This window comes from Penicillium canescens (genome assembly GCF_028828765.1).
Source record: "Penicillium canescens strain IBT 15451 chromosome Unknown utg000002l_segment0_segment0, whole genome shotgun sequence".
In the NCBI taxonomy this organism is placed as follows: domain Eukaryota; kingdom Fungi; phylum Ascomycota; class Eurotiomycetes; order Eurotiales; family Aspergillaceae; genus Penicillium; species Penicillium canescens.
The window spans coordinates 4,103,125-4,130,017 of NW_026703964.1; the positions used below are offsets into that span (position 1 = coordinate 4,103,125).

Genomic DNA, 26,893 nt, shown 5'->3' on the forward strand with positions numbered 1-26,893 from the left:
GGTAGTGTGCAGGCACTAGTTCAAGGCTACGGGGATATATTCGGTGTTTTGCCGGAGATGGCGGTAAATAGTGACAAGTTTCTTGCCATCATTGGTGGAAGTAGAACCAACATTTTACATGCACTCCATATTCAGGCTTGAAATTGCGATGTGGGACGAGAGGGGCATATAAGCCTCGTGTGTTTACTCCATCGGAGAATGTGATGGTTTCATCTCTATCTGGAACATTGACTTGGATGTGGAGGTGCTCATATGATGTGAAGGTGTTTTAGATAGGATCGTACTGCTACGTTGAAGCATTTTAGGCATAGGCCGAGAACTCTACTCGTTTACTTTTATTGAAATACTTTTTTTTTGTTTTTGGAAACTGCTAGGGGTGGGATAATTAAAAGTCCCACGGCACCCAAATGTTCATTTCATCGTTCGCTTCGCGCTAGACGCCCACGCCTCCCAGCATCATGTATCATGTCAGAATTCCTTGAGACAAGAGACACCAGACATGGACAGAAGACAGCAGACAGTGCTTATGACACCAGTCTGGTTTAATCTGATCAATCTGGTATCCGCAGACTCTCAGAACTCAAAAATTCCCTCAGACCTCCACCCGGTTTGTCAGGTCAACATTACATACAAGATAAAGTGAAAAGAGGAAGAAAGGAAAAGAAACCAGACGATTGGGTAAAGGGTACGCGGTTCGCACCCTTTATCCCGTGCGAACAAAACCAGAGGGAGGAAGAAAGAAAGGAAGAAGCAAGAGGAAATGGACTGCCACATTTGTCCGTGTTTTGTTCAAACATTAAACAATCAATCAGAACGAATATGCAAAGCGGCCGGTCGGAGGGCACCGGGCAGCATTTGAAGACATCTCTCTCAATATAGCAACGGTAGATGTGCGCGGGCGTGGGAGTATATGTACAGACAATGTAGAATGTATGTCAATGATTTCTAGGACGTCACAAATTCCAGGCAGCGAGGTCTTGGAAGAAATCAAAGTAGCAGAAGCAAACGTGATGGGGTGATATACAACGACTTCGTAGTATAGGGAAGCGTCGAAGTGGTGGGAAGTTGTGTGGGGAGGAGAAAGTAGTCCAAAGAGATAGAAGTGGTGTGATAGATGGGAGGAGGGAGTGAAGGTAGCGGATCGCATCAGTTTGAGGGTTGTGGAGGATCAACAGGCTTCGGTGCCGGTGCTGGCTTCATTTTCCCAATAACGAGACCTTCATCTTCCGACTCATCTTCGTCTTCGTCATCGCAGTAGTACCTCGACTCGTCTTCTTCAGACGGCCGGAGCGAACCAGAGCGAGGAGGTTTGACGGTTTCACCAGTGCGGAGTATGGAGGGAACTTCTTCCACATCCTTGTCCCTTGAGTAGAGCCCATCGCCTGAAAGCGAAGAGGCATTCGACACAACGGAAGGGATGCTCGGGTGAGAAGCACTCTGCGACATGCCGCTGGTGAAGTCATCGGCCGAAGAGGAAGATATCGTAGGGGGTTTAGAGTTTGTGAGTCCGCTATTGGGATTATCTGTAGGACACCCAGAGTCCGCAGGCGGCGCCATAGGAGGTAGGAGGAGCGATTCGGTAGAGTACATCGCGTAATCGACTCTTAGGGTGCCACCCTCATTTGCGTCAATGTCGCTTCTCCTACGGCGCATGAGTGCCTCCTTCGTAAGATGGAAGGATTCCGCGGACGATTTGCCCGCAAGCTGCTGAGACCGGTTGCGTCGGTGTGCAGATCCAGGATTCAGCTTCTCTGGGGTGGGATGTTCTTCATCATGCCACAAACCGGTTGTCCGAACTTGGCCCTGTGCGGATGCATTGCTGACAGCGATGCTAGGCTCAGAGCGTTGCTCTTCGTTATGAGATCCTGGCTCGCCAGATGGGGATGTGCGTCGACTGCGACTACCGCGTGATGCCCGTCGGGCTGCGCCACTGAAAAGACTACCGAAGTTGGTAGACCCCAGTGCTTCGATGATGGAAGAGCGCGCATCCGACCGTGGCCGAACAGTCAAGGGAATATCAAAACTCGATGGCTTGACGGTCTTGGTGGATTCCGCCGTAGACATAGAAGACTTTGCGCGCCGAGGAGGGGCAGGTCGTGGTGTCACAGCTGGAGGCGGGGCAGCCTTGAGCGCAGGTGTCTGCACGGTATCGAAATAAGACGCCCAATCACCTTCATCCACTGGGCTAGCAGTAACGCTCTGAGCAAGGGGATGTCCTTGGGTGCCAAACTTAAGCGGCCGGAAGAAATCTTCGTCTCCCCGCAGACTGGTCGGGCGACTGTCGCGAGAGCCTTTACCGAAGGTGCTGTTACTCGAGGCGGAGGAAAGAGTCTCGGTAGAGGGCGTCGTGCTCGATGTGCGCTTGCGAGGTTCCTTGTCCTTTGATCGACCGCCAAACCATTTGGCGACATTAGATCGAACACGTTGAATGAAAGGAACCTTGCTGACGGCACTGGTGACTTCCTCATTCGAAACCTCAATACGTTTGCCCTTGCTTTGGAAGGCGGGGTCAGTTTCTTCAATCCAGATCCGAGGGTTAGGAAGACCGTGGAGGGTCCAAGGGTGGTGCTTGATTTCCTTGATCGTGATCCGCTTGACGGGATCCTTGGTCAACAGGCGTCTAAGTAAATCGTAGAGCTCATCCTCAATGTCCTCATAAACAAGCTCATCACTGTTCCTCAAGTTCCATTGGTTAGAGTCAGAAGAGTCGTCTATCACGGGCACAAGGCGCTTCCGTGGAATAAACACCTCCTTCTTCACAATGGTCTGGAACATGCTGTACTCATCGTCCGAGACAAACGGTAGACGGCCAAAGATCATTCCATATAACGTAACACCCAAAGACCAAACATCTATCGCGCCGGTGATCTTGGGGATCGACCCAATGGTCTCGACAAAGTCATCGCCAGTATAGCATAACTCGGGTGCGTAGAAGGCAGGTGTGCCGACTGTCTTGGAGAGCTCACGAGCATCATCCAGTTCCGCGGCATCGGTTTCGCCAACCTGCTCTTCTTCTTCATCACGCATTGGACGACCCAAGTATGAAACACCGAAATCGGAGATCTTCACCCGATGATTACTGGTAACAAGCAGGTTGGCGGGCTTGATATCACGGTGAATGATACCCTGGTAGTGAAGATATTCCAAACCAAGAACCGAGTCACGGAAGGCACTGCGAGTTTCAGCGATGGTCAGACATGGGACGAATGCCATGTCATCGCCCTCGGCAGACCATTCAGGTTCAGAAGGAGCGTAACCAAAGCTACTCGAGGCTGTGCTGAAACGGCGCTCGAATGGGTAATCCGAGTAGGCACCATACATGGTGCCCTCGACTGCGTTTGAAGATGCATCCTGGGCAGAAGATGGACTTGAGTCATCCGTTACTGCGACAGAACGACGACTAGACGACCTTCTGATCATCAAGCCACCAGCTTCATCTTCCTCCTCGTCCGAAGACTCCGCACCATGCTCCAAACTCCACGCAGGAATAGGCCCCTGCTGAGCATCGGCAGCCTGTGCCTCAACTCGCTCACGAGCCCGTTCACGTTGCCTTCGCAGATGCTGCGCAGTTCGGATGAATTGATGGCTCTCTTCCAGGAACGCGGGAGTGTCAGGAATTCCATTCTTCTCCCGCTCGAGGCGTAGTTTGTCGACATGAACGATCTCTCGCAGACCCTTCTTGCGCCATAAGATCTCGCCGTTTTCGACATACTCCAGCACAATGTACACTTTTTGTCGATTCGGATCGTCGATGACCTCGAGCAAACTGACCACGTTCGGGTGCCGCGCCTTCTTTAGAATAGCCACCTCCTTTTTCACTTTGTCTTCCGGGTTGCCAAGTTTGCCTAATCGACGTCGGGTGGAGTATCGCTGAACAATCTTGATAGCGACCTTCTGCTTGGTCGTGACGTGCTGGCCGAGTTTCACTTTGCCATGTTCACCTCGTCCCAGCTCCTCGAGGATCTCGTATTGATTAATGGTTTTATTTCCAGTGATAATATCGCGATCCACTTCAGCGGTGTGGGTTTCTTTGGGCGGATTAAGATGTGTTGGGTGGAGGTATGTGCTACCCAAACTCTCATCGTCGGAGCCCGAGGGTGATTTCAAATGAGGATGTCTCATAGAGAACAGCCCGGGGCTCGAAATCGGAGTATTGCCCGCGGTACGCACGCCACGGGCGTAGGAATGCCGGGGCAGCGGATCGGGTTGGAAGAGGTGGGGTGCTCGCCAGTTCGGGTGTATCTGAGACTGAAGCGAGGCATACGATTGATCCGGGTATACCGGTAATTCGTGATCGGATTGTCGAGATGCCCGGCGGGGGCTGCGTCCAATGCTTCCATTTTCCGATCGGACATCGACGACCGTGTCTTCGTTGAGGGCTTGTAGCGAACTCGAGGACGAGCGATTCGACGGGGTTCGAGCGCCATAGATGCTGGGAAAAGCCTGGCGAAAGGTCGCCTGTGCCTCTGATACATCGGTGATGATGGGCGGTTTGGCAGAGGATTTGGACGGGGTCGGGCGAGACTCGAGTTCGTTTGACGCAGATGGTGCTTGTAATGACTCCTCGGACCGATTCCTATCCTGCTTGGTATCTCCCGAGACATGTCCATTCCGAGCATGAGCCTGATCCTCCAGACCAGCTTGCGAGGACCTTATTTCCGTCATGTTCTTTTTTTCGAGGGTTTTGTTAATCCGAAAGAACTAGGGAATCGAGCCAACTGTGCCGTGAGTGCAGTTGAGCATCCTAGTTCAGCATCCTCCAATGCCACACTTGGTCAAATTGGTTCAAGACGAGCTGACGAGAAGCTCTGTTGGCACGCCCGAATGGACCGGCATTACTTGCAAGGGGATGGCGACAACTAGAGACGGTGTACCGGACGGGTTGTCGCCTACGAAGAAAGGAGGACACGAAGTAGACCGGCTACTGCACGAGGTTTCGGATCACACCCACACGTGGATCAGAAAAGGAGTGCGATGCTATAAATATTTCGAAGGGGGGAGGGGGTGTGTAGGGTCGGAGAGTCGGAGAGAGGGGGTGGAGCGAGATCGGAGGGGATCCGAAAGGAATGTCCAAAGGAAAGAAAAATAACAGAAAGAAAATGAAGGTCGAAGGTAGAGACCGAGACCGAGGAGGGGGAGAAGTGAAAGAGTCGAAGGGGAGGTTGGGTGGGTAATAGGACAGAGCGATGATCGGATGCCAAGGGGAAAATTATGACCAAGGCAATGTACGGAGTAGAGGACTTCTTTTTTCTTTTTTATTTAAACATTATAATTTAAGGGTTTCCGGCCCGTCAGCGTTAACTGATTTCTATTAAGATGGTCTCCAATATCTTCTTCTAGACGAGTACATACAGTATAACCCTCGAGCCCTGTCATCTCCTAGTGGCGGATCGCCACAGAGAATTACGTCGGCGACTCGAGCACAGCCATCCCAGCTATAGTGAAACTCCCGTGGATAGGACTCAACTCTGATGACAGGTGGATAACCAGCCGTCCTCCCGTCCAGTCTAGAGCTATGAAACCGAATACAGTCAACGGTCACGTCGGCCGACCATGGTTGCCCAGCTTACTATATTACATACCGGCTCCGAAGGTTTACTTTGAATGATCCGTACATATCAGACTTGATTATCTCAAGCCCAAACCTAACTTCTGCCACCCGAACTACCCTGAGGGGATCCTACGCAGCTGCGGTAGACTGTGATAGGCTGGAAGGGGCTGCACAAAGTTTTTGCCTGGGCATGGCAGGCGAGCCAGGGGTATGCAGGTATGGTAATTTGTAGCCGAGGCATAGTCCGGACATCGTATTAGTTGTTATCCATGGATGTATATATGAACATTCCTCATTTCTCAGATAGACATACAGTATACAGGTAATAGAGTGAAGAGGAAAGGTGTCTGGAAGCAACCGTGCACGGTCCACTACGTCATGTCGGGTCTGGCCCCTAATTAGCCATCTTTATGTTTTGGGCTTAGCGTCCCAAGTACTTGGCGCTTTCTCTCCGAGTTGATGAGCTGATTGGAAGGAACTTGACAAGCGGGAGGTAATTAACTTGATATCCATCCATGGATGGGATACATATCCAATCCTCCCATCTCCCATCTATGGAGTACATGGACTTGCGGGGGTTGTTAGAGCAGGGGTTCTGGTATTCCCTCTAAAACTAGCGTTATACTAGTAGAGCTAACAGATATCCCCCCGCAGTGGAAGTTCGGCCCTCCATCCGACACGACACCCAGCATAACCACCAAGCCAAGACCAATGCAAGCAAACAAAAGAATAACAGTCAACGTGGTTGGTCACAGCACATCAATAACAACATTATTTATTCATGCCAATCAATTAATTCCATGTATACAGTCAAGACGCATGCACCTTCACGCAAGCGCCTCCTGCGCAAGAGCAGGAGATCAAAGCACACGAGAACCATTCTTTTCTCTCCCGCGCTAATATAAAATTGCACCCATACCCTTCGAGGGAAATGCCCGTGTTGATCCTGCGGTGTGACACAAGCGGCGAGTTGTTTCCTCCAGGGCGTTGGCTGTCATCCCGTCCCGGCTCGTTGGGCGTGTGCCACCCTTGGTTCCTTATTACTCTGTGTTAACGTCGAGTTCGGTTTCAAATTTCCTGGTGCATGTGCACGGTGCTTGTGTGCAGGAACGTGCTTGGATGCTTGAACAGGGTATTGTGTAGAATAGAGTGGAATGGGTTGATGTCGAGAGTAGGGATTGTGGATGTGGTCTACTGTACTCCGGACTTGTAGATTGTTTGTGAATCTCACGATCTACTCGTAGAGGGATTTTATGCTGGCGGGTTTTATTTTCCACATGTGATTGTTGTCTAAGTTCACACTGTGGCGATTATTTTGAATGCCATTGTACCTGTACAGTACATCGTGAAGAGCATGTACTTTACTAAACAAGGCCAAAGTTGCCTGTCATCGATTTTGTCTACTACACTAGAAATCAGAGTGGCTGTGAAGGCGATAAAGTTTTTATTTGCAGGTTGCTTTTTCCTTTGCCTTGTGCCTATGCTTATTCGGTACCCCTATCCGAAAGCCGACTGCAGCATATTAGATGGGCTCATAGAGGCAGGTATTCAGGCTGAGAAAATTTCTTCCATGCAGCTAGGATACTGTGCCGTGCTGGTGCATCAGCTCATGGGCACAACTAGGCATACTGCATAATTGACAATACTGCACCTGGACAATTAGGGGTAAGCGCCGGATCTGACATGCATGGCCAGGTACCTCGAGTACTTTAGAGAAAGTTATACGGGATGTGACATTGACAGTAATCGTGGCAAAGGCAGCCCAGCACATGGGCTAGGAGATGGAGCTATCTTTTTAAAGCGATTGGTCAGTTGGTATGGTGGCTTCGGATCCTTTGAGGCGTTGAGTGTTGAATGTTGAATTGAAGAGAAGAACGTATTGGTCCGGATTGCTGGAATAATCTCGTCTGTTTATTTGTTTAAGTTAACCCCTAATAGGGAGTCTTGCAGCGTCGTCTACCAACTTGTCTAGTCTACCAGCCGTGCCGTCCACATTAGGAATGAACCCCAATCCATGCTCTCCTGGTTATCCAATTTATGTTTTCAGCGCTATATTGTACTTCCTTCTTTACTTTCTATCTTACATCTGCTTATCCATCTCCTTTTTATCCATTTTTCAATAATGTGAAGCAAGGATAGTACTATCAGCAGCCGCCTAAGTATTGAAGAATCCATATTATTGTAGAGAAGCAGGCAAGGGTACAAATTATAAAAGTTTTCATTGTTATCTATCTGTTAGATTGGGCGCGAAAAGGATGTATATGCCTGCCTAGTACCTTTGATAAATGGAAGTGAAAAGGTCTGGAATGGAAAGCTTGTCTGATATATGGAAGCTATACTAGGTGTTGAGACCTATATAAAGCCTCACTACATACGTAAATTCTACCTGCTTTGCACTTCCTCTTATATTTTCTCTTCAATTGTGATATCACGCGAGACGAACAGTCGCTTTTGTATAGGGGACTTGAACTTCAGGTACTTTATCTTATGATACACTTATCTGACCAGGAACTCTGAGCTAACATGTGTAGCCCTTGGGTTTAACATATTCTGCATGCCGGCTCCAGATCCAGGATAGGGGGATCCCAGAGGCATGCGCACAGCCTGGGTCCAGATGGGTTGACACCCTTAAAAGTCACCGTCACCATAATACATCTGTTGGCTCCATACCACGTCCGTGAGGCCGGTCTGCTGGGGTGATCTATACTCACTCATTGCCATGAGAGTGTACCCTCCGGTCAACACTTTCGACGTCTATTTGAAGGTTCACCGTGGCGTATGGAAGCTTGTTAGCACCGTCAAGGAGACCGCGGTATGTGGTGTTCCCCCGGTTCCCCTTGCTAGGCCTATTACAGTTTTGCGAAGTTTTCTGCTAAGTTGTGGTGGTTTCCCATTTCCGGGCAGCCCGGTTGGCTTACCAGGCTCAGATCGCGCAAGTCTAGTTCACACTTCGTCCCCTACCGCTGCCCTCCTTGGACCAGTTGGTTCCCTATTGTTCCCAGAGCTGCGTCAGGCTTGGGAGGAGCGGGCCTAGCCACCGCGGGTCTGGCCATTTTGGAATTCATCGACGCCATGTTGCAGGAGGCCGAAGAGCAGCCGGGGAACCGAGGTGTCGGGCACACTACTATCGGGGGTTGAAGTGGATGCTGGCCATGAGAAGGACCTGCTTTACAGTATTTCCCTGTTCAGTATCACATTGTCTAAATGGTGGTTGCGGCCAGGTTCCTCTTTTAATGCAGCATATTTTCCTGCCATGCAGTGCCATAGCAACATTTACTTGTTTTCCATACTTTTCCTAGTCTATGCCAGCCATAGCACCTATGCACCTAAGCTAAATTTAGTCGGCTTTAGAGAACTAGAGAGGGCTCATAATGCAACCTCGTATGATTAGTTTATCAGATGGCGTTGCTCTAGCCATTCAAGCGTCTATTGCAACGTGGAGAATAGAGTGGCAGCAAAGCCTTGGTTGGGTTGTCCGGCCAACTTATTTAGGGGCGCAAGAGTCCATGGTTCGTGATATGTAGAGGTTCCACTGAGATCTTCAAGGAGACGGGATGTTGGATGTAAGGGGGTAGAATAGAATATAGAGGATAAAAGTGAAGATATTCACAGTTAAGTCGAAGACGGTGAAACTTATCAGCTACCCGAGCCCACCAGATTGTTCAAATGGTCCATAAACGGTCACTAGACAACTAAACAGGATTCACAGAGCTGAATACATTAAATGTGGCGTGGAAACACGCAATGCTCACCCGCCAAGCGTCACTGGCCGGCTCGTTGCTGGGCAACAGAGTGTTGATCTGGCGATCTAGCTCTCGGCAATACATTAGGCTCCCTCTTTCTTTGTTTAGCGCAATCGAATAAAGTAGGCAATTCCTGTGATCCGTAGTGATTGGTCTAGTAATATACACAGTATGGCGAGGCCCGGATCGGCAGTTGTTTACTGTAGACTCTGTAGACATGATGCAAACACTTGTCTTCATCTTCTCTCTCTCCTTGTACAATTGTGATTTCTCAAATTTTCCGATCATTTGGAATAGACATCTGCTCTTACATTTGCTCCTTCTGTGTCAATCGCGTGGCGCGCCATGCTCGCCGATCCTGGCATGTATCCCTATCTTTGATTGTCTCAGATCGCAAACAACGGCGTCATGGAGAGCTCCAGGGCGAGCTATCCACTCGCACTAGGTGTGCTGTTCGCCCTTTTCAACCCATCCACTGCTATCTACAATCCATCCTCTGTATTCCTCTCCCCGCAAAATGACTCCCTCGCATATATCCTCCGACCCAGCTCCACTGGCGAAACCGAATTTCTGTCCTTGAACTTGTCCACCAGTGTCAATGCCGACGACCTATCATACCATACTCTGCTCAGTAGCACACCGTTCCACAATACAGGGCAGAACTCAACGTTCATTCCCGCGATCGACGATGAGGGGTCCATAACCGTCTATGCCGGTAACTGTCACAGCACATCCGATAGCCTGGCACTATGGCAGTTCCACCCAAACAGCAACAGCCCAATTGGCAACGGGACATGGGACAAGTTGGCAGTTCAAACGAGCGACGTTCAGACTGCCCCAAACTACCTCGCAGCGGGGTTCACATACTCCTCATCCGGCCGTTCAAATGAGACCGCCATGTACGCCTTTGGAGGATTGTGTCCATTCGCAAACAGCACAGACCAGGCTTGGATATCGGCAGCAAATTACTCTCAGTCGATGGTGACTTTAAGCCCGAGTCCCTACTACAGCAACAAGTACAGCGCAGCCACCACAGGGAAGCGCGCACCACCGGTCGCAGAAGCGGGCATGGCCGTCGTGCCGCTTCAGGCTACCTATTCAGCCGATTCAACCGGGAAACAGCAGGATTTTCTTTTCGTTGGTGGCCATACCAGACATGCGTTCCTCAACATGTCGACGCTTGCTATTTTCTCGCTGCCGCAGCAGAGTTGGAGCTTCATTTCGACCTCGGACAAGACACCAAAGACTGAACTGGCTATTCGAGATACGGCCTCTGTAGAACCCCGGTCTGGTCATACAGCAACTCTCTCGGAAGATGGAAAGAAGGTGTTTGTGCTTGGTGGCTGGGTGGGCGATACGACTGTCCCTGCTGAACCGCAATTTGCAGTTTTGGAAATCAAAGAAGGGTTCGGTGGAGCCACAGAGTGGATTTGGACGACTCCTTCTTCTGAAGGAAAGGGTATCACCGAGGGTGCTGGCATCTTTGGGCATGGAGCCGCAATGCTACCAGGAGATGTGATGATGATTTTTGGAGGATACACCATTCCAAAACAATCATCAAAACGGGCTGCATCGACTGCGAACTCGCAATTCTACCTCTATAACGTAACATCAAATAGTTGGGTTACGTCCTACAGCAACCCTGCAGCCAGTTTCTCTACATCCTCGTTGAGTCACAATGCCAGTCTTTCCAAGGGCCAAAAGGCTGGCCTTGGAGTCGGTCTGGGTATCGGATGCCCTGCTGCTTTGGCCCTTGTATTATGTGCATGGAATTACCATCGAAAACGACGTGTACGCGGAAAGCGAGACTCACAGCTTCGCGAGTTGGCTCTTGGAGCGGAACGAGCTCACTTCTGGGGTCGAGATGACCCTAACCAGGCAAGCAGCATTCGAAGCTCTGGAATGAGCGAGAAAAGAGATTCTTCTGCCTACCCTTGGTCTGCAAACCGCAATGCAGCCACACGGCCCAACTGGAACGACCAGGGCGAAGGCACGGCAGAGAGAACTGGGCTACTCATGGATCCTCCCAGTCCAGTCAAGAACAACCGAGCTCCTGTACCTGTGAATACGAGACCGTGGTCATATCGTATATCTGGGCACAGTGAATTCCGACGCAGTGATGCTACCAGCGAGATCCACCCTATCGATGAGCGCGAGGAGGATGAAGCTATCTTCAGAGAACGCCTGATGGCAACCATTCCCGCTGGAAATGGAGCCACAAAAACTGCGGAGCCCGAGCCTGAAGACCCATTTTCGGATACTCCCTACGCAACTCCTCGAAGCACCATCTTCGGCGTTGGCCTGGGTCCATTCTACAGCCGACGAAAGGATATTGGATCCGTTGATCCCGGGTCTCCAACCAAGAGCGAACGAACGCAAACCAGCCTATCCGATGCCTCAGCTTTCTCCTTCGCCTCTTCTCAACCAGTAGGCAAAGTATTAACAGCACGAGCCATGGTTGTTGACAGACCCGTGAGCTGGGCAAGCAGCGGCCGTCAATCCCTCGAAAATCTCGCCGCAGCCTCAACACATAGTGACCCTGACAACACTGCCCCATCTGAGAAGTCAGCCTCAGCGGACTCTTACTCAACAGCACAGACAACCATGTCTCAACGCCAAGCAGAGAATGACTCCCTTCTCTTCGACGCCCTCGACCCAGTCAACCCATTCGAATCATCTTCCCCTTCAAAACTCCGCCGAGATTCTAGACCCAGACCCTCAGAATGGGTTATGCAAACAATGCGCCGAGCTCTAACAATGACCCGCGGCGGCTCGCCATCCCAGCGAGACTCTCACAAGACAGCCCCGCTGGCATCTGGCATCGACCGCCGCAGCACAGTCATCGGCTCAGGCCAACTGTCTCCTATAACAGGATCGGGACCAGGCACTCCCCGCCGAGCAGTCAGCGCATCCGCCGAACTCTTCCGCCGCAAACAAGGCGCCAAGGACTGGAATGCACGCAAACGCGTCTCAGACGACGTCTTCAATACGGCTCGCTCTACACGCGATGATCTTTTCATCGGTGCGCCGGGGTATCTGGGCAATGAGGATGCATTTGTCGATGATGAGGCTGATGTGCATGATTGGGATGTTGAAGGCGCTGCTGAGGGTCGGCGCGTGCAGATAACTTATACCGTTCCTCGGGAAAAGTTGCGCGTTGTTAATGCTACTGCCGGTGATATGGATGCTATCTCCGAGCAGTCCATTAGTCGTGCGACTGGGAATCGGAGATTGAGCACTTAAGTTGGCCGGTGTGTCTGTTTTGATTGATATTTTCTTCTTGTCTTGTACTTTTGCATACCCTTTTGAATGATGATGATGATGATGACGATGCAGATGGTGGCTTGGTATCTACTTCTTGTGAAGATACCAGATGAAGGGCGTAGGAGAAGGGAGCTTGAACTTGTATTCACGATGCTCTATTTGTGTCTTCAGGGATTCGATCGAGTTATGTCCATGTCCGTCCATGTCCATGCTGTTCTGATGATTATCTTCCAATCAGATTCAGATTCAGATTTAGTACAGACTGGCATGACTACTCTTGACCCCTCGCATGGAGTTGAGTCGCGCATTTTGGGAGGGATGTTGCTGTTTTCTGTCGTTTTGATATCCACAGCGTGTTTTGATGTTGCGTTCTGACCCTGGACGACTGATGAATCCATGTCCCTGGCGCTTTGTTAGATTATTTCTTAGCTGAGAGAGTCAACAATTGATCCTTGATTTTTTTTTTTTTTTTTTTTTTTTTTTTTTTTCGTCCGCCTATATCTATGGTATCTCTAAAATGTATGTACAATCACATCGCCCATGTGTACTGCAGGTTCTTGGGAAAATCTTACCCTCTTAAAAGAGCTAACTCCCAACACTTTTTAGGCTATTTGTTTGGCCATCTTCTCGCAGGGTTTAAAATCCAATGCTGTACAATATAAAGTTTGTTGGGCAGAAAAATCTGCCCTCTGTTTAGACTTAGACTTAAGGGGTAAGATGTCTCCACTATAGATCTAGAGTGGGGCGCACAAATGAACTCATATCTAGATTTGATATATTGGCGTACGGAGTACTGTATATCGGGTAGAAACATTCAGAAGATCCCGGAATCTTGCTTTTGCGCGTAAACATGTTCTTGCAATCCCGAAAACTAGTCGAACCGAAATCCGAGAAACATCTATCAAACTTCATAGCTCCATGATACATCATATGAGACAAGACCCCCTATGACGTTGGTATAACTTTTCCTTTATATAATTGTTCATTTCCATTACCCCTTAAGAAGAAGCAGCAGCCTTGGGGTCGCTGGCAGGCTTGGTGGGAATAGTGCTAGGAAGCTGCGGGAGCAGGTTCTTCGCGTTCTCACGAGCATACTGGGCCATGAGGGCATCAATGATAACAAGGGAAGACATAGCCTCGACGATGGGGACAGCACGGGGAGTAACGCAGGGGTCGTGACGACCCTTGGCCTCAAGGGTACCCTCCTCTAGACCGTAGGAGGCAGTTGTCTGAGCCTGGCCGATGGTGGCAGCGGGTTTGAAAGCAACGCGGAAGTAGATGTTGGCACCGTTGGAGATACCACCCTGGATACCGCCGGAGTTGTTGGTCTTGGTGGTCAGGCGGGGGGCGCCGGCGGAAGCCTGCGACACGACGAAGGGGTCGTTGTGGATGGAGCCGGGCACCTCGCAGCCGCCGAAGCCGGAGCCGATCTCGAAGCCCTTGGTGGCGGGGATGCTGAGCATGGCGTGGGCGAGCTTGGCTTCCAGCTTGTCGAAGCAGGGCTCGCCTAGGCCGACGGGCACGTTGCGGATCACACATGTTACTGTTCCGCCAATGCTGTCGTGGTTGTCGCGGTACTTCTCAATGACCTTGGTCATGCGCTCGGCAGCGGCTTCGTTCGGGCAGCGGGTGGGCGCGAACGAGTCCACAGTCTTGCGGTCGATTGTCTCGATCATCTTGAGGAACTCGGGGTTGGTGGAGGCAGAGGGGTGTTCGGGGGTAGGGGGGAAGAGGTGCTCGTTGCCGACAGAGGAGACGAAGGCGACGATTTCGACGTTATGCGACAGGCTGAGGTACTTCTCGGCGATGGCGCCGGCGGCGACACGGCCTGGGGATTGGTGTTAGTGGGGTGTGTTGTATATAGTGTACGAGTCTGACATACCAATGGTCTCACGGGCACTGCTGCGACCACCACCGCTGCTCGCCTTGACACCGTACTTCTCGAGGTAGGTGAAGTCGGCATGGCTGGGGCGGGGGAACAAGTCCATTGTGCTGCCGCCGTAGTCCTTGGGGCGCTGGTCCTCATTGCGGACCATCATGCCAATTGGTGTGCCTAGAGTGACTCCGAACTCTGTACCAGACTGGATCTCGACTCGGTCCTTCTCGTCCCGCGGGGTAGTGAGGGCGCTCTGACCGGGACGACGGCGGGTCATCTGGGGCTGGATGTCGGCCTCGGTGAGCTCCATGCCAGGAGGGCATCCATCGACAATACAGCCGACAGAGCGGCAGTGAGACTCGCCATAACTAACGGGACATTAGCAACTGGGGATGTGATGTTCAGGGGATCGGATACACCTACGTAGTGACACGGAAATGTTCACCCCACGTCGACATGATGGATGATTTTTGCTGGGAGAGGAAGAGGAGGATTAAAGTGAATAGGTAAATAAGTAAACAAGATGCCACAAAATAGGGAAAAGGAGTAAACCGGAGGACCAGGAGGAGCTGAGTGTCGATCGCAAAAAAAGCGAACACAAATCGACTCATCTTTCCGATCCGGGACTAGCGCAACCGACTATCGGCCTGGTGCTTCGGGTGATAAACACTCATCCACCGACATGTTTCTGCGCTCGCGGGTGAGTGGCCTCAAGTATGCCTGGGTTCGCCATAATTCCTCTGTCCCCGACCAATTCGCAGAGCTCGTCCGTCGTCCCTCTTCTCTGCACCAGATCTACCAATCACTATCGACTGACCCCTACGTGAACCTCTCCATCGAACACTTCCTCCTCGAGAATGCCCCGGCAGAATCAAGCATCCTGTTCCTCTACGCCAATCGACCCTGCGTAGTCATAGGTCGCAACCAGAACCCATGGCTCGAGACAGATCTCCGCGCCCTTCACAATGACCGCTGGAACAGTTCGGCCGGGGACGACGAAGCCGCAATTTTCGTACGTCGGCGATCGGGCGGTGGGGCCGTGTTCCATGATGCAGGAAATCTAAACTACAGCGTCATATCTCCACGTACATCCTTCACGCGCGACAAGCATGCGGAGATGGTGGTGCGCGCACTCCATCGCGTCGGGGCCACCAATACCCGTGTCAATGGGCGTCACGATATTGTCATGGCCCGAGCGGAAGGCATGGAAAATGATCCCAATGAGCCATTGGCACGCAAGATCTCCGGGTCAGCGTTCAAGCTGACTCGACACCGAGCTCTTCATCATGGGACTTGCCTGCTCGATTCCCCGAATATTCATGATCTCGGGCGGTATCTGCGATCGTCCGCGCGCGGGTATATCCAGGCCAAGGGTGTTGAAAGCGTTCGGTCCCCTGTTGGCAATGTGTCGGCTGCTTTTGCCGATTCGTTCTTCTCCATGCAAGGTGTGATTGAGAGTGTGATTGAGGAATTTGCTCGGTTATACGAGGTCCACCCTGATGCTGTAAGACGCGCGCAGCGTGCTCATGCTAATGATCCCGAGATTTTTGCTGGGGATGGCTGGGTTGCGGGTACAGTGAGTGAAGTGCAGGGCGAACAGGAGCCTGACATTAGCAAGGGAATTGCGGAATTGCGGGTGAGTATTTATGGGAATGAGTGTGAGAGTTGCGTATTAACATTGGAATAGTCTTTGGATTGGAAGTATACGCAAACACCACAATTCACCTTCTCGACATACCCCATCGAAGAGGACCCTCGCGAGCGGCCACCATTGCCCTCCTCGCTTCCTTCAAGTGTAAGTTTACAAGACAAATCTTCGATTCAAATCTAACTCCCAGCTTAGACCCGCGCATTCCTCCGCCTAAAACATGGCGCAGTCATTGAAAGCCACATCTCCGTCTCAGCTGACGAGAGCACCGCATCTGACCAAGCCAGTCGCATCCATACCTTACTGGATGGACAAAAGTTACACGAAATCACTCTCGCACGGTGGTCCGAGGTCCTTCAAGAGGGTCTTGGTGAGACAGAAGGGAAAGATGAGGCCCTAGTGAAAGAGCTATCTCGATTCCTGGGTGGACTATTGGGCGGTTAATCATTGCATGTATAGATATACCCATGTACATTATTCTAATACCATGTTCTATACAACCAAGCGCCAAGTGTTGGCTACTCTACTCCATTGGTGGAATATAATTTCCCACTTATGAGATCATCAGTTCTACACGCCTATAAAGATACTCGCCAACTACTGATCTCCCCACATTACCCCGGCTAAATACATCCACCCCACGCCCCCCCAAGATACCCAGGTATGCACATCAACTGCCAATTGGCTGAATCGGCTTTCCTTGCGAAAGATTAACTAGCCGGACCAGCACCCAAATCCCCGATCATATAACGGGCACGACATCTGCCTCTTTCACGTACAATACAATAATAGGAGACTTGCCCGACACCAATCTCTATATAACTCCAACCATCCAATTACCAAACCAAATTAGCACAACCACAGTCAAAATGTCCATCAACGCCAACGCCCGAACCCCCACCCAACCCTTCACAAAATGCACCTTCAAAACAAGATCCGACCTCCAAGCCGCATGCCGCGCAATTCTAGACCCGCTACTCCCCCTCTTCACGCCAGGCGGCAGTCGAGTAAAAGTCGGCACATCGACAACACGCTTCGACGAAGGCGGCGCCCAGATCGAAGGGTATGCACGACCACTCTGGGGTCTGGCGTCGCTGCTTGGAGGTGGATGTGAATACCCCGAGGCGGAGCGCTGGCGTCAGGGTATAATCAACGGGACGGATCCTGAGAGCCCTGAATTCTGGGGCGAGATTGAGGATTTGGACCAGCGCATGGTTGAAATGTGTCCCATTGGGTTTGCGCTTGCTGTTGCGCCGGGGTTCTTTTGGGAGCCGTTGACTGAGATGCAAAGAGGGAATATCGGGAGGTGGTTGGCTAGTATTAATGCTAGGGAGATGCCAAATACGAACTGGTATGTGTGTACTTTTCTTTTCTTTTCTCTCTTGGGGGTTTTGAGGGTGAGACATGGCTGATTATATGGTTGTGATTCTCTAGGTTGTGGTTTCGGGTCTTTGCAAACTTGGGATTGAGGAAGAATGGGGCCGAATACTCTCTTCCTCGCATTGAAGCTGATATGGATCATCTTGATTCCTTCCACGTCGGTGGGGGATGGAGTAATGATGGGCCTAAGAGTCATCATCAGATGGATTATTACTCGGGTTCATTTGCCATTCAGTTCTTGCAGCTTCTTTACTCGAAGTTGGCTGGCGACTTTGATCCTGAGCGTGCTGAGCGCTATCGTCAGCGGGCAAGGGAGTTTGCGAAAGATTTCGTGTATTATTTTGATCCCAATGGTATGTTTACTCTGATTTCCTTCCCAATGATCAGATTCTAATCCAATCTTCAATCTAATAGGTAGCTCCATCCCCTTCGGTCGCTCAATGACGTACCGCTTCGCCATGGTCGGGTTCTGGGGAGCCCTGGGCTTCGCAGATGTCGAGCTACCAGCACCGTTAACCTGGGGCGTCGTGAGGGGAATCCTCCTCCGTCATTTCCGATGGTGGTCGACGCAAGAAGACATGTTCAACAACGACGGCACCCTAAGTCTCGGATACTCGTATGCCAACATGTATCTGACAGAGAACTATAACTCCCCGGGATCGCCATACTGGTGCTGTCTGTCATTCATCCCACTGGCATTACCAGAGACACACCCGTTCTGGACCGCGGAAGAAGAACCATATCCCAGCGCCTCTCTTCCTGAAGTGGTAGCCCTAAAATACCCCAAACACATTGCAATCCGCCGTGGAGGACACTCCTTCCTGCTATCGTCTGGCCAGGCATGCCACTACCCTCTCAAAGCAACGCAGGCCAAGTATGGCAAGTTCGCATACAGTTCTGCATTTGGATACTCCGTTCCAACAGGGTCTTATCAGCTCGAGCAACACGCCCCAGACAGCATGCTGGCGTTATCCGAGGACGGCGGCGATATCTGGCAGACGAGAAGGCTGGCGCTGGATGCACGCTTTGAAGAACCCGAAGGAAATGGCCTACCAATACTCGTGTCTACCTGGAAACCATGGCCAGATGTCGAGGTTGAAACGATTCTCATTCCGCCGACTGTGGAAAATGAGAACTGGCATCTGCGCGCTCATCGCGTGCGCACTGGTCGGGCTTTGCAGACTTCTGAGGGTGCCTTTGCTATTTACGGATGTCGCAGTGATAATGGACGGATCCTGGGTCCTATGGTTGAGGGTGGTTCTGAGGGGACGACGCATGATGACCGGAGTAGTCTGGTGGTTTCATCGGCTGGGGCTGTAGGCATTGTTGAGTTACACTCGGATATTGGACGTGCTGGTCGGATTGTCCTGGCGGATCCAAATTCGAATATTATTCATGGGCGCACGCTTCTGCCATCGCTTGCAATGGACCTAGCACCTGGCCAGGCCTGTTGGTTCGTGTCGGCAATCTGTGCTGTACCCGGTCGACGGCGGGATTGGAAAGCGGCATGGGAGCAGAAGCCGACAATCCCAGGGTGGCTGAAGAAGCGGATGGAGAGTGGGTGAGCGTACATATCCTTTGTCATGCCTTCAATAAAGTCGATTCGCTAGACAAGAGTGAACTCGTAGTAAGATTTCCCTATTGGGGGAGAGTCCAAATTAGCCCTAATTTTGGGTTTTCCCCGCAGTCCGGGGTAAGATTTAGCTCTTAACACGTGACGCTCCTCTGTAACTTGCCGACTACTTTTCTCCCCTCTCGGCTAAACCTCTTTGTTTATTAGCCAATACCACTTCCCCGTGGGGGTACTTCGGCTCATACGACCCTAAACTTTCCCCCACCCTATCTCCACCTATCTGAGAGCTGCATGGAGGTCTTGGACCCTACCCCAGCTCCAAAGTACTCGAGACATGTGAGCAGGTAGTATGCAAGCCGTGCCATTCTGCCTTCGTATTCGTGGATGTTTTACTCCATGCTTGCTCGCCTTGTTTAGCGCCTTCGTTCTCGTCTCATAGGCTGCTCGGTGGTTGGCCAAGACATTGGGCTTGGGATGACACCCTTCCATCGCAGTTCTTTCATATTTATATCAGTTGCCGACAGCATCGTGTCTTTAGTTGTGGGTTGTATTCCTGGGTTTGTCTTAAATTGATCGTTTCCCTGGATTCCTTAGGATTATACTCTACCGACTTGATCTTGTTTACTCTTCAAGATGTCGTGGCTTCTAAAGAAGGTTGTTCATAATGAGGCGATGAAAGAGGATCCTAAGGAGATTTATGGATGGAGGGTTTTCATGCTTGCTTGCTCGGTTAGTATGGCAATTCCTATATGCCGGGGTGCAATACTAATATTACGAAAGGCTTGTTGTGGAGGAATGCTCTTCGGTATGGATTCTGGTATCATTGGCGGCGTCCTTACCATGCCAGGATTCAAGAAGTAATTTTTTTCTCTATCAAACCTCACATCTAGCCTTCTAACCATATCTACTGCAGAACATACGGCTTGGAAAATACCTCCAAAGTTGCACAAGCAAATCTATCAGCCAACATCGTATCAACCCTCCAAGCAGGATGTTTTTTCGGCGCACTAGGCGCCTCCTGGGTAGCCGATAAATTCGGCCGAAAAAGAGCACTCATAGGCTCAGCGATAGTGGCCATCCTCGGAATTGTCATGCAAACCGCAGCCAGTGGTCATCTCGAGCCCATGTACATCGGCCGGTAAGATGCCTCGTCTTCACCCTCCAACCCAGAAATCACCAGTCATCCTCATACTAATACCTTCACACACCAGACTGATCACAGGCTTCGGAGTCGGCGCCGCGTCAATGATCAACCCACTCTACGTTGCCGAGAATGCCCCACGAGCAATCCGCGGCGGTCTGACAGGTCTATACCAGCTCTTCATCACAATGGGCATCATGCTCGCCTTCTGGATCAACTACGGCTCCCTTCTGCACATCAAAGGACCAGCAATGTACCTCGTCCCACTGGCAATGCAAGGCCTGCCAGCAGTACTCCTGCTAATCGGCATGTCGTTCTGTAATGAATCCCCCCGCTGGCTGGCTAGACAAGACAGGTGGGAAGAAGCACGCGCAACTCTCTGCAACGTGCGCAACTTGCCTGCTGGGCATCCCTACCTAGAAGAAGAGTTCCAAGCCATCGCCACCCAACTCGAGCAGGAGCGCGCTCTTGTTGGTGGATCTGGGTTCTGGGATCTTATGAAGGAGATGTGGTTCATTCCTGGGAATAGGAAGCGTGCTATCATCTCTATTGTCTTGATGATTTGCCAGCAGATGACTGGTACTAATGCTATCAACTACTATGCGCCTCAGATTTGTAAGATACCTCTTTCTTTCCCCTGACTTCTGATCGAAAAGGGTGACAATCAAGCTAACTCACAACCTCTACAGTCAAGAACGTGAGCATCCCTACCCCTACCCTGCCTACATCCCCCTCCAAAAACCAAAGATAAAAAAAAAAAAAAACTAACTCTAACCCCAGCTCGGCGTAACGGGCAACGCAACAAACCTCTTCGCAACAGGCGTCTACGGCATCGTGAAAATGATAAGCTGCGGCGTCTTCCTAGTCTTCGTAGCAGACTCCCTCGGCCGCCGCCGTTCCCTCCTCTGGACATCCATCGCACAAGGCCTGGCAATGCTCTACATCGGGCTCTATGTGCGCATTGCACCACCCGTCGAAGGCGCACCAGTCATCCCAGCCGGCTACGTGGCTCTCGTCTGCATTTTCCTGTTTGCGGCTTTCTTCCAGTTTGGTTGGGGGCCCGTTTGTTGGATTTATGTTTCTGAGATCCCGACTGCTAGGCTGCGGTCTTTGAATGTTGCTTTTGGGGCTGCTACGCAGTGGTTGTTTAATTTTGTCGTTGCTAGGGCTGTGCCTAACATGTTGGCTACTGTTGGGGATAATGGTTATGGGTGAGTTTTTTGGGGGTTGATTTTGGGTTCTTTGCTAACTTTTATGTGATTGCAGAACTTATATTATCTTTGCTTGCTTTTGTTTCTCCATGTGTGTCTTTGTTTGGTTCTTTATTCCAGAGACTAAAGGTTGGTTTGGATCTAATGCCTTGGTGGAGTGAATGGTCTTTGCTAACTGTTATATCTATAGGCATGTCCCTTGAGAAGATGGATGAGCTCTTTGGCGTCACTCAGCTCTTCGAAGATAAGACCGCCGACCCGGAGCGGGCTTCTGCTGCAGATGATGTAGGCAAATCTACGCAGACACACGTTGAGAGAGTGGCTTGAGTAGTCACCAGCAATTCAGCCGAAAGGAACGAGTCAAGAATTATTATTGAGATGTATAAGATTCAATCAATTTGTTTCTCCGAATAGTATCCACATTGGTCATCGTTATTTCATAGATATCATCAAAGTAACTCCGAAAAAGATATGTGCAGCAGTCCCACCAAGGGACGACTTGGTCTATCAATACATGACCGTAAAAATGTTCGCCTGCGCTATGAAATCAATATATCCATCCACTTGAATCGAGTCTTGATGACCAGAGATTAGAGGGAAATGAAAAGAGGCCAATGCTGTGACAACATATGAGAGCAGAACAAAGCAAGACAAAGCAAAACAAAAATGAGAGATGCAAGAAAGGATGGACGGATATAAAAGGAACAAATTTTATCGAATGTAGTTGGGCTGGGACCGACCAAGTAGCCCATGCTGGGTCTGGCTCCGCGTCATGCGGCGGGGAGTTGGGTTATCATCCAAGCTCAACCCGCCCATTCCTGATCCCAGTCCATTGCGACGGGGCGAAAACATGGAGCTGTGACCCAAGCTGGGGTTGTGACCATACCGAATGTTCTGGTTGGTCATATTTGTAGCAGTGGTTGTGGCTGTAGCCACAGTCTCGCTGTCTGAATCTTGATCATAATCAGACGGAGGATCGCTTTGCTTCAACGACTCCATGGTAAAGCTATGGGGGTTTCGTTTCGGGGTCTGAGCGGTAGAGAAAGAAGGGACAGTCTGAGATGAAGAGAGCCCATAGTTTGACACAGAAGGCAATGCCGACGAGAAACTAGAGGCAGGTTCGGTAGTGCAAAAGGAAAGCGGCGGCGCGGATGACTGTGACTCGAATGATCGATGCGTAGGCAATGGGGGACTGCTGACTCGAGACTCAGGTGAGGATACGGGTGGCGATCCATTTGAAGGCCATTCGATGGCACCCGGCTGGTTTAATTGCGGTGTTCCCGAATGTGGCGATGCCGATTCCGATGGTGTGTTTCGACTTTCCATTATGGTCGCCGTGTAGAAAGAGCCTACACGCATAGCCTCCTGTATAGCCATAAACATCAAAAGAAGCTTGCCGTAGCGATCAAAGTAGTCTCGGTCAAACGAAGCAGTCGGGAGATGGGCTCCCATATGGACGGCCGCAACAAGCTCCGTGATAGAAATCAGAATCTCCATGCCATTCCACTGCACAAGGGGCCTCTTGACCATGCTGATGAGAGCGAATCCAGCAACAAGACTCGCAACTCCCAGAGCAGCGATCTCCACGTAGTTTCCGGGAATAAACACCTGGTGGTTTTGAGAGAAGGTCCAGGCACTGATAAATCCGACCAACATACCCAGTCGCAGCCATCCATAGAATAGATGACTCGGTGTCTGGACGGGACTTGCAGAATTCTGTTGCGTTTCCTGGGACCACCCAGGTCCAGAAGCATCGGGCTGGAAATTGAAGGCCCTGTCAAACAGTGTTTCCAGTCCAGTAGACGTGTCAAGATCCCCTGGAGCGAAAAATTTGGGTGGCTTGAAGATTGGTTCAGCCTCATCTGACGGTTGCCGGCTGGGAGCTTGTGCTAGAGAAGGGCTGCGATGGAATGGGTTAGGCTGAACCACTTGTTCAATGGGCTTTGTTGAAGGTTGAGCGCGAAGCTTCCACGCCGGAGCCATTGGGGCTGCTGGAACCTGCCCATGGAAGGGATGAGGGCCATTTAGTACAGAGGGCGCGCTCCGCTGGTTGATAGTTGGGCGCAGGTTATGTGTAGTAGACGGAGTCCAATCCATGCTATCTTTCTCCGCAACAGGGATAATTTCTCGCGGCTTCTCCACAGGTGGCTGAGGTGTAGCCAACTTTTCAATTGGGAAACGCTGACTGACTCCACCGTTCGCATTGAAGGCGTTGCGATTGGTGGCTTGGGACGACAGGACAGGAGACTCAGGCAATTCAGAGGACGATTTGGCGCCTTGAAGTTGGGTTTCCCAGCTATTGTCGGACCAATTGACAAGTGGACGACTAGAATATTGGACGATGTATCGGGAGTATGAAAGCGACTACTAAATCAGCGCGGGACACAAAAAAATATCGGTCAAGGCACGTACCAGAAGAATGAAAGCCATCATTAGACCATGCAAGGCCGGAGACATACTAGGATCCAAGCCACTAGCAGATGGGTCCTTGAGAACTGCCCAGAATACACACCGTACGACCAGAACAATGAGTTGGGCCTGATAATACTCCGCAAGGCCCTTGAACTTGCCTGGCATCCCATCTATCTTCAGGCGCAACTTGGGATTCCACCAGAGTGAAAGAGCACCTGCGATCAATGCCACACCTGCAGCCGGTGCTAGATCAATCACACAGTCACTGGGAATACGCCACATAGAAAGAGTCTGTTTGGTACACTGTGAAAAGGCGGGTGCCATGGGCGGTTCGGTATAGATTGGCGAGCCACCGAGGCTCCCCGATGTCTGGTAGAGGGTCATCGCACTGATCAAATCCCATGCAATTTGACCAGCAATACTTGCCCAGTATGCAAGCGCACCAGCATAAAGAAGCAAGCTCCTCCAGCTCCGGTTCCTGACCTGTCGTGCTTCACGGTTCGCGCGGCTCTGATCCATCATGCGTCTGAGATGATCTGACTTGGCTTCGTATCCCGCCTTTCGAATGCGGTTTTTCACACGAGGCTCGCAGGACTCGCAAATCTGGGGATAGCGGTCCTCGAGGCGTTTGCGAAAGTCTGCATAGCCACGTTCGTACTCAGCGTCTGTGGGATCGTCGGAAGGAGGAAAGTATGACGCCAAAGAGCTCGTAAATAGGTGTTGGTTGCGGGTACACTTTGAACAGAATAACGGAGACTCTTTGAGATCGGCGGCTTCGGAGGGTTGACTTGATGCGCCGGGCACATAACCCTCGGCGTTAGTGACAGCAGCTGGCGGATCCGTGATTTCTCCTTTCTATATTCATTTAAGAACGGTGTTTAGCATTGATCGAGCAAATTTGGAGGCTAGACAAGGAACTAACCTCGTCGAGAAAGTTGTCGGCCTCACAGTGTTCACAACGGAAATTGCGAACAGGCCACTGAGAAGCAGACCGCCGCCCACAGTAAAAGCAGGTCAGACGTTTAGTGAATAAAGAAGACATGACATAGTCTGGAAGGGAACGCGAAGTGTGAATGTAAACAAGGGAGGCAGTTGAGATGCCAAAGAGCCTAAGAAAATCAACGGTCGAGCTTGCACGTGCGGGGGACGTGTACCGCGACTCTAACTTGGCCCATTCAGTCATTCTGCTCTGTTGCCTTCAATACATCAATGGGTCATTGTCGCAAGTCGCATTTCCTATTGTCGCTCTCTTTGGTCTTCATGCCACTTATTGTCCGATGATGCATTAACCTCAAGCTTTCGAGCTAGCAGTCCTTACAATAACGAAGATGCATTTCTCTCTTGCACCTGTGTCCTTCTGGGATCTGGCCCTGTGGTTGTCTGTCACAATAGCTGTACTTGGCGCCGTTATTGGTCTCGTGAGTATTCTTCATTAATGCTATCACATTGGTCTAACCTTCTACTCTTAGGTCATATTCCTTTCTCTGGAAATCGCCCACAATAGCCCTGTCCACAAATGCCGCCCAAAAGACTCGCCTGTCCACCTCTTAGTTGTCCTTGGAAGCGGTGGTCATACAGCTGAAATGTTCTACATGCTCTCGCGCATGGATATGAAGAGATTCGCATATCGGACTTACGTCGTGAGCTCCGGAGATAACTTCAGCGCTGGCAAGGCCAAGGAATTTGAGACGGAGAGAGCTTGTTCGGACAACAACTACAACATTGTGACAGTACCTCGTGCCCGAAGAGTTCATCAATCGTACCTGACGGCGCCTTTTACTACACTCCAATGCTTCTGGGCTTGTCTTACTATTCTCTGTGGGCTTCACCCAGACCAGCAACTCCCCGAAAAATACCGCTCTCCTTACCCAGACTTGATTTTGACAAACGGCCCAGCTACAGCTGTTTGTGTAATCCTAGCTGCGAAACTCATCCGCTTTTTGCATTGCGTGTTTGGCTTCAACTTCTTATTGCGAAGCTCTACAACACCACCTGTGTCCAACCTGCGCACCATTTATGTTGAATCTTGGGCTCGGGTCACGAAATTGAGTACCTCTGGCGTCCTACTATTGCCACTAGCCGACTCGTTTCTCGTTCAATGGCCAGCTTTAGCAGGGCGGCGAGCCTGGTGGGGAATGAAGAGAACTAAATACGCAGGGTGGCTTGTGATCTAGGGTTCAGCTTCATGGCCTTTCTGCTCCTGGTATGTCTAGATTAATCTGTTTAGATGCAAAGACTCTATGAACAATCATGTTTATCTTATGAACCGTATAAGAAACGGGATCTTCCGCAACGGATTTCTCTCCACATACCGAATGTGGAGGAGGAATTGTACACTGCGTTCTACGAGTCTACGATTCTAGATTACGGGTTAATGTATAAACTTTAGCTACAATAGAGAGCGTCATGTTTAGCTACAATAGAGAGCGTCATGTGTAAAAATGAAGAAGAATGTATTGAGAACTGTAGCAGATCAGCATTTATGTCCAAAGTTGAAATAGAGTCGATTGATAGAAACCGAACCTTGAATGATGTCTTCCAGAGTGCGCCGCGCATAGATTTCTGCCGTTTCGTAAGCGTCGTCGTAATCAAGTTCATAGCCAGCGCCCTTGATGACTGGGAACGATACATACCATGCGTAACCGCGATGATGGTTGTAGTCCGTTACCATGGCTTCCCTTTGCTGGATCATGTTGATCGCCCTTTCTATTAATTCTTCGTCACTTAGAAAGCTATCGAATTCGTCAAACTGTACAGTAATATAATGAATCATTGCGCCTAGATTAGTTAGACGAAAGTCTTCTGGGCAAACCTGTCCGTCGCGGATAAACATGCCTCTTTGGCTCCACTGGTTCGGGGCCATTTCAATCATGTCGCTATAACTCATGGTGATGGTTTGGTTTCCAATTAGAAGAAATGTTGGGGATCTTGTGGCTATTGCTGTAAAGAACTAGTTCGCTGCGTGTCGATGAGATATCGATACAGGACACTCATATTTGTTAAATACTTTGGGAATTTGAGAATGCATGCTAGTTTTATAAAGTAGGACAGCTCGAATACCTTTTGAACAAAGGTCTTTGCTACAATTGCATTG

The 26,893-nt window shown here is 50.5% G+C and overlaps 10 protein-coding genes across 10 annotated transcripts; 6 read left to right on the top strand and 4 right to left on the bottom strand.

Annotated features, from left to right (window-relative positions):
* Positions 1 to 1,146: 1,146 nt before the first annotated feature.
* N7446_002767 (putative serine/threonine protein kinase) lies at positions 1,147 to 4,665 on the bottom strand (the record flags this gene model as incomplete). The annotated part of the gene is made up of 1 exon (XM_058511516.1): positions 1,147 to 4,665. One exon carries the CDS (start codon positions 4,663 to 4,665, stop codon positions 1,147 to 1,149), a length of 3,519 nt encoding a protein of 1,172 aa, XP_058377052.1.
* A 3,605-nt stretch (positions 4,666 to 8,270) lies between these two features.
* On the top strand, positions 8,271 to 8,689 carry N7446_002768 (uncharacterized protein; the record flags this gene model as incomplete). Its single annotated transcript, XM_058511517.1, has 2 exons — positions 8,271 to 8,363; positions 8,396 to 8,689. 2 exons carry the CDS (start codon positions 8,271 to 8,273, stop codon positions 8,687 to 8,689), a joined length of 387 nt encoding a protein of 128 aa, XP_058377053.1.
* Positions 8,690 to 9,702: 1,013 nt separating this feature from the next.
* N7446_002769 (uncharacterized protein) lies at positions 9,703 to 12,537 on the top strand (the record flags this gene model as incomplete). The annotated part of the gene is made up of 1 exon (XM_058511518.1): positions 9,703 to 12,537. One exon carries the CDS (start codon positions 9,703 to 9,705, stop codon positions 12,535 to 12,537), a length of 2,835 nt encoding a protein of 944 aa, XP_058377054.1.
* Positions 12,538 to 13,556: 1,019 nt separating this feature from the next.
* N7446_002770 (bifunctional chorismate synthase/riboflavin reductase [NAD(P)H] ARO2) lies at positions 13,557 to 14,892 on the bottom strand (the record flags this gene model as incomplete). The annotated part of the gene is made up of 3 exons (XM_058511519.1): positions 13,557 to 14,386; positions 14,441 to 14,802; positions 14,858 to 14,892. The coding sequence occupies 3 exons, from the start codon at positions 14,890 to 14,892 to the stop codon at positions 13,557 to 13,559; spliced, it is 1,227 nt and encodes a 408-aa protein (XP_058377055.1).
* Positions 14,893 to 15,116: 224 nt separating this feature from the next.
* On the top strand, positions 15,117 to 16,572 carry N7446_002771 (putative lipoate--protein ligase; the record flags this gene model as incomplete). The annotated part of the gene is made up of 3 exons (XM_058511520.1): positions 15,117 to 16,070; positions 16,122 to 16,229; positions 16,278 to 16,572. 3 exons carry the CDS (start codon positions 15,117 to 15,119, stop codon positions 16,524 to 16,526), a joined length of 1,311 nt encoding a protein of 436 aa, XP_058377056.1. The 3' UTR covers positions 16,527 to 16,572.
* A 379-nt stretch (positions 16,573 to 16,951) lies between these two features.
* On the top strand, positions 16,952 to 19,027 carry N7446_002772 (glycoside hydrolase family 154 protein; the record flags this gene model as incomplete). The annotated part of the gene is made up of 3 exons (XM_058511521.1): positions 16,952 to 17,433; positions 17,517 to 17,815; positions 17,877 to 19,027. The coding sequence occupies 3 exons, from the start codon at positions 16,952 to 16,954 to the stop codon at positions 19,025 to 19,027; spliced, it is 1,932 nt and encodes a 643-aa protein (XP_058377057.1).
* A 641-nt stretch (positions 19,028 to 19,668) lies between these two features.
* Positions 19,669 to 21,714, top strand: N7446_002773 (sugar porter family MFS transporter; the record flags this gene model as incomplete). The annotated part of the gene is made up of 8 exons (XM_058511522.1): positions 19,669 to 19,764; positions 19,816 to 19,892; positions 19,949 to 20,173; positions 20,247 to 20,791; positions 20,866 to 20,873; positions 20,957 to 21,387; positions 21,443 to 21,516; positions 21,578 to 21,714. 8 exons carry the CDS (start codon positions 19,669 to 19,671, stop codon positions 21,712 to 21,714), a joined length of 1,593 nt encoding a protein of 530 aa, XP_058377058.1.
* A 384-nt stretch (positions 21,715 to 22,098) lies between these two features.
* N7446_002774 (uncharacterized protein) lies at positions 22,099 to 24,982 on the bottom strand (the record flags this gene model as incomplete). Its single annotated transcript, XM_058511523.1, has 3 exons — positions 22,099 to 23,751; positions 23,800 to 24,654; positions 24,722 to 24,982. 3 exons carry the CDS (start codon positions 24,980 to 24,982, stop codon positions 22,099 to 22,101), a joined length of 2,769 nt encoding a protein of 922 aa, XP_058377059.1.
* A 145-nt stretch (positions 24,983 to 25,127) lies between these two features.
* On the top strand, positions 25,128 to 25,973 carry N7446_002775 (glycosyltransferase family protein; the record flags this gene model as incomplete). Its single annotated transcript, XM_058511524.1, has 2 exons — positions 25,128 to 25,217; positions 25,269 to 25,973. 2 exons carry the CDS (start codon positions 25,128 to 25,130, stop codon positions 25,971 to 25,973), a joined length of 795 nt encoding a protein of 264 aa, XP_058377060.1.
* Positions 25,974 to 26,209: 236 nt separating this feature from the next.
* Positions 26,210 to 26,686, bottom strand: N7446_002776 (uncharacterized protein; the record flags this gene model as incomplete). The annotated part of the gene is made up of 2 exons (XM_058511525.1): positions 26,210 to 26,262; positions 26,323 to 26,686. 2 exons carry the CDS (start codon positions 26,684 to 26,686, stop codon positions 26,210 to 26,212), a joined length of 417 nt encoding a protein of 138 aa, XP_058377061.1.
* Positions 26,687 to 26,893: the final 207 nt, after the last annotated feature.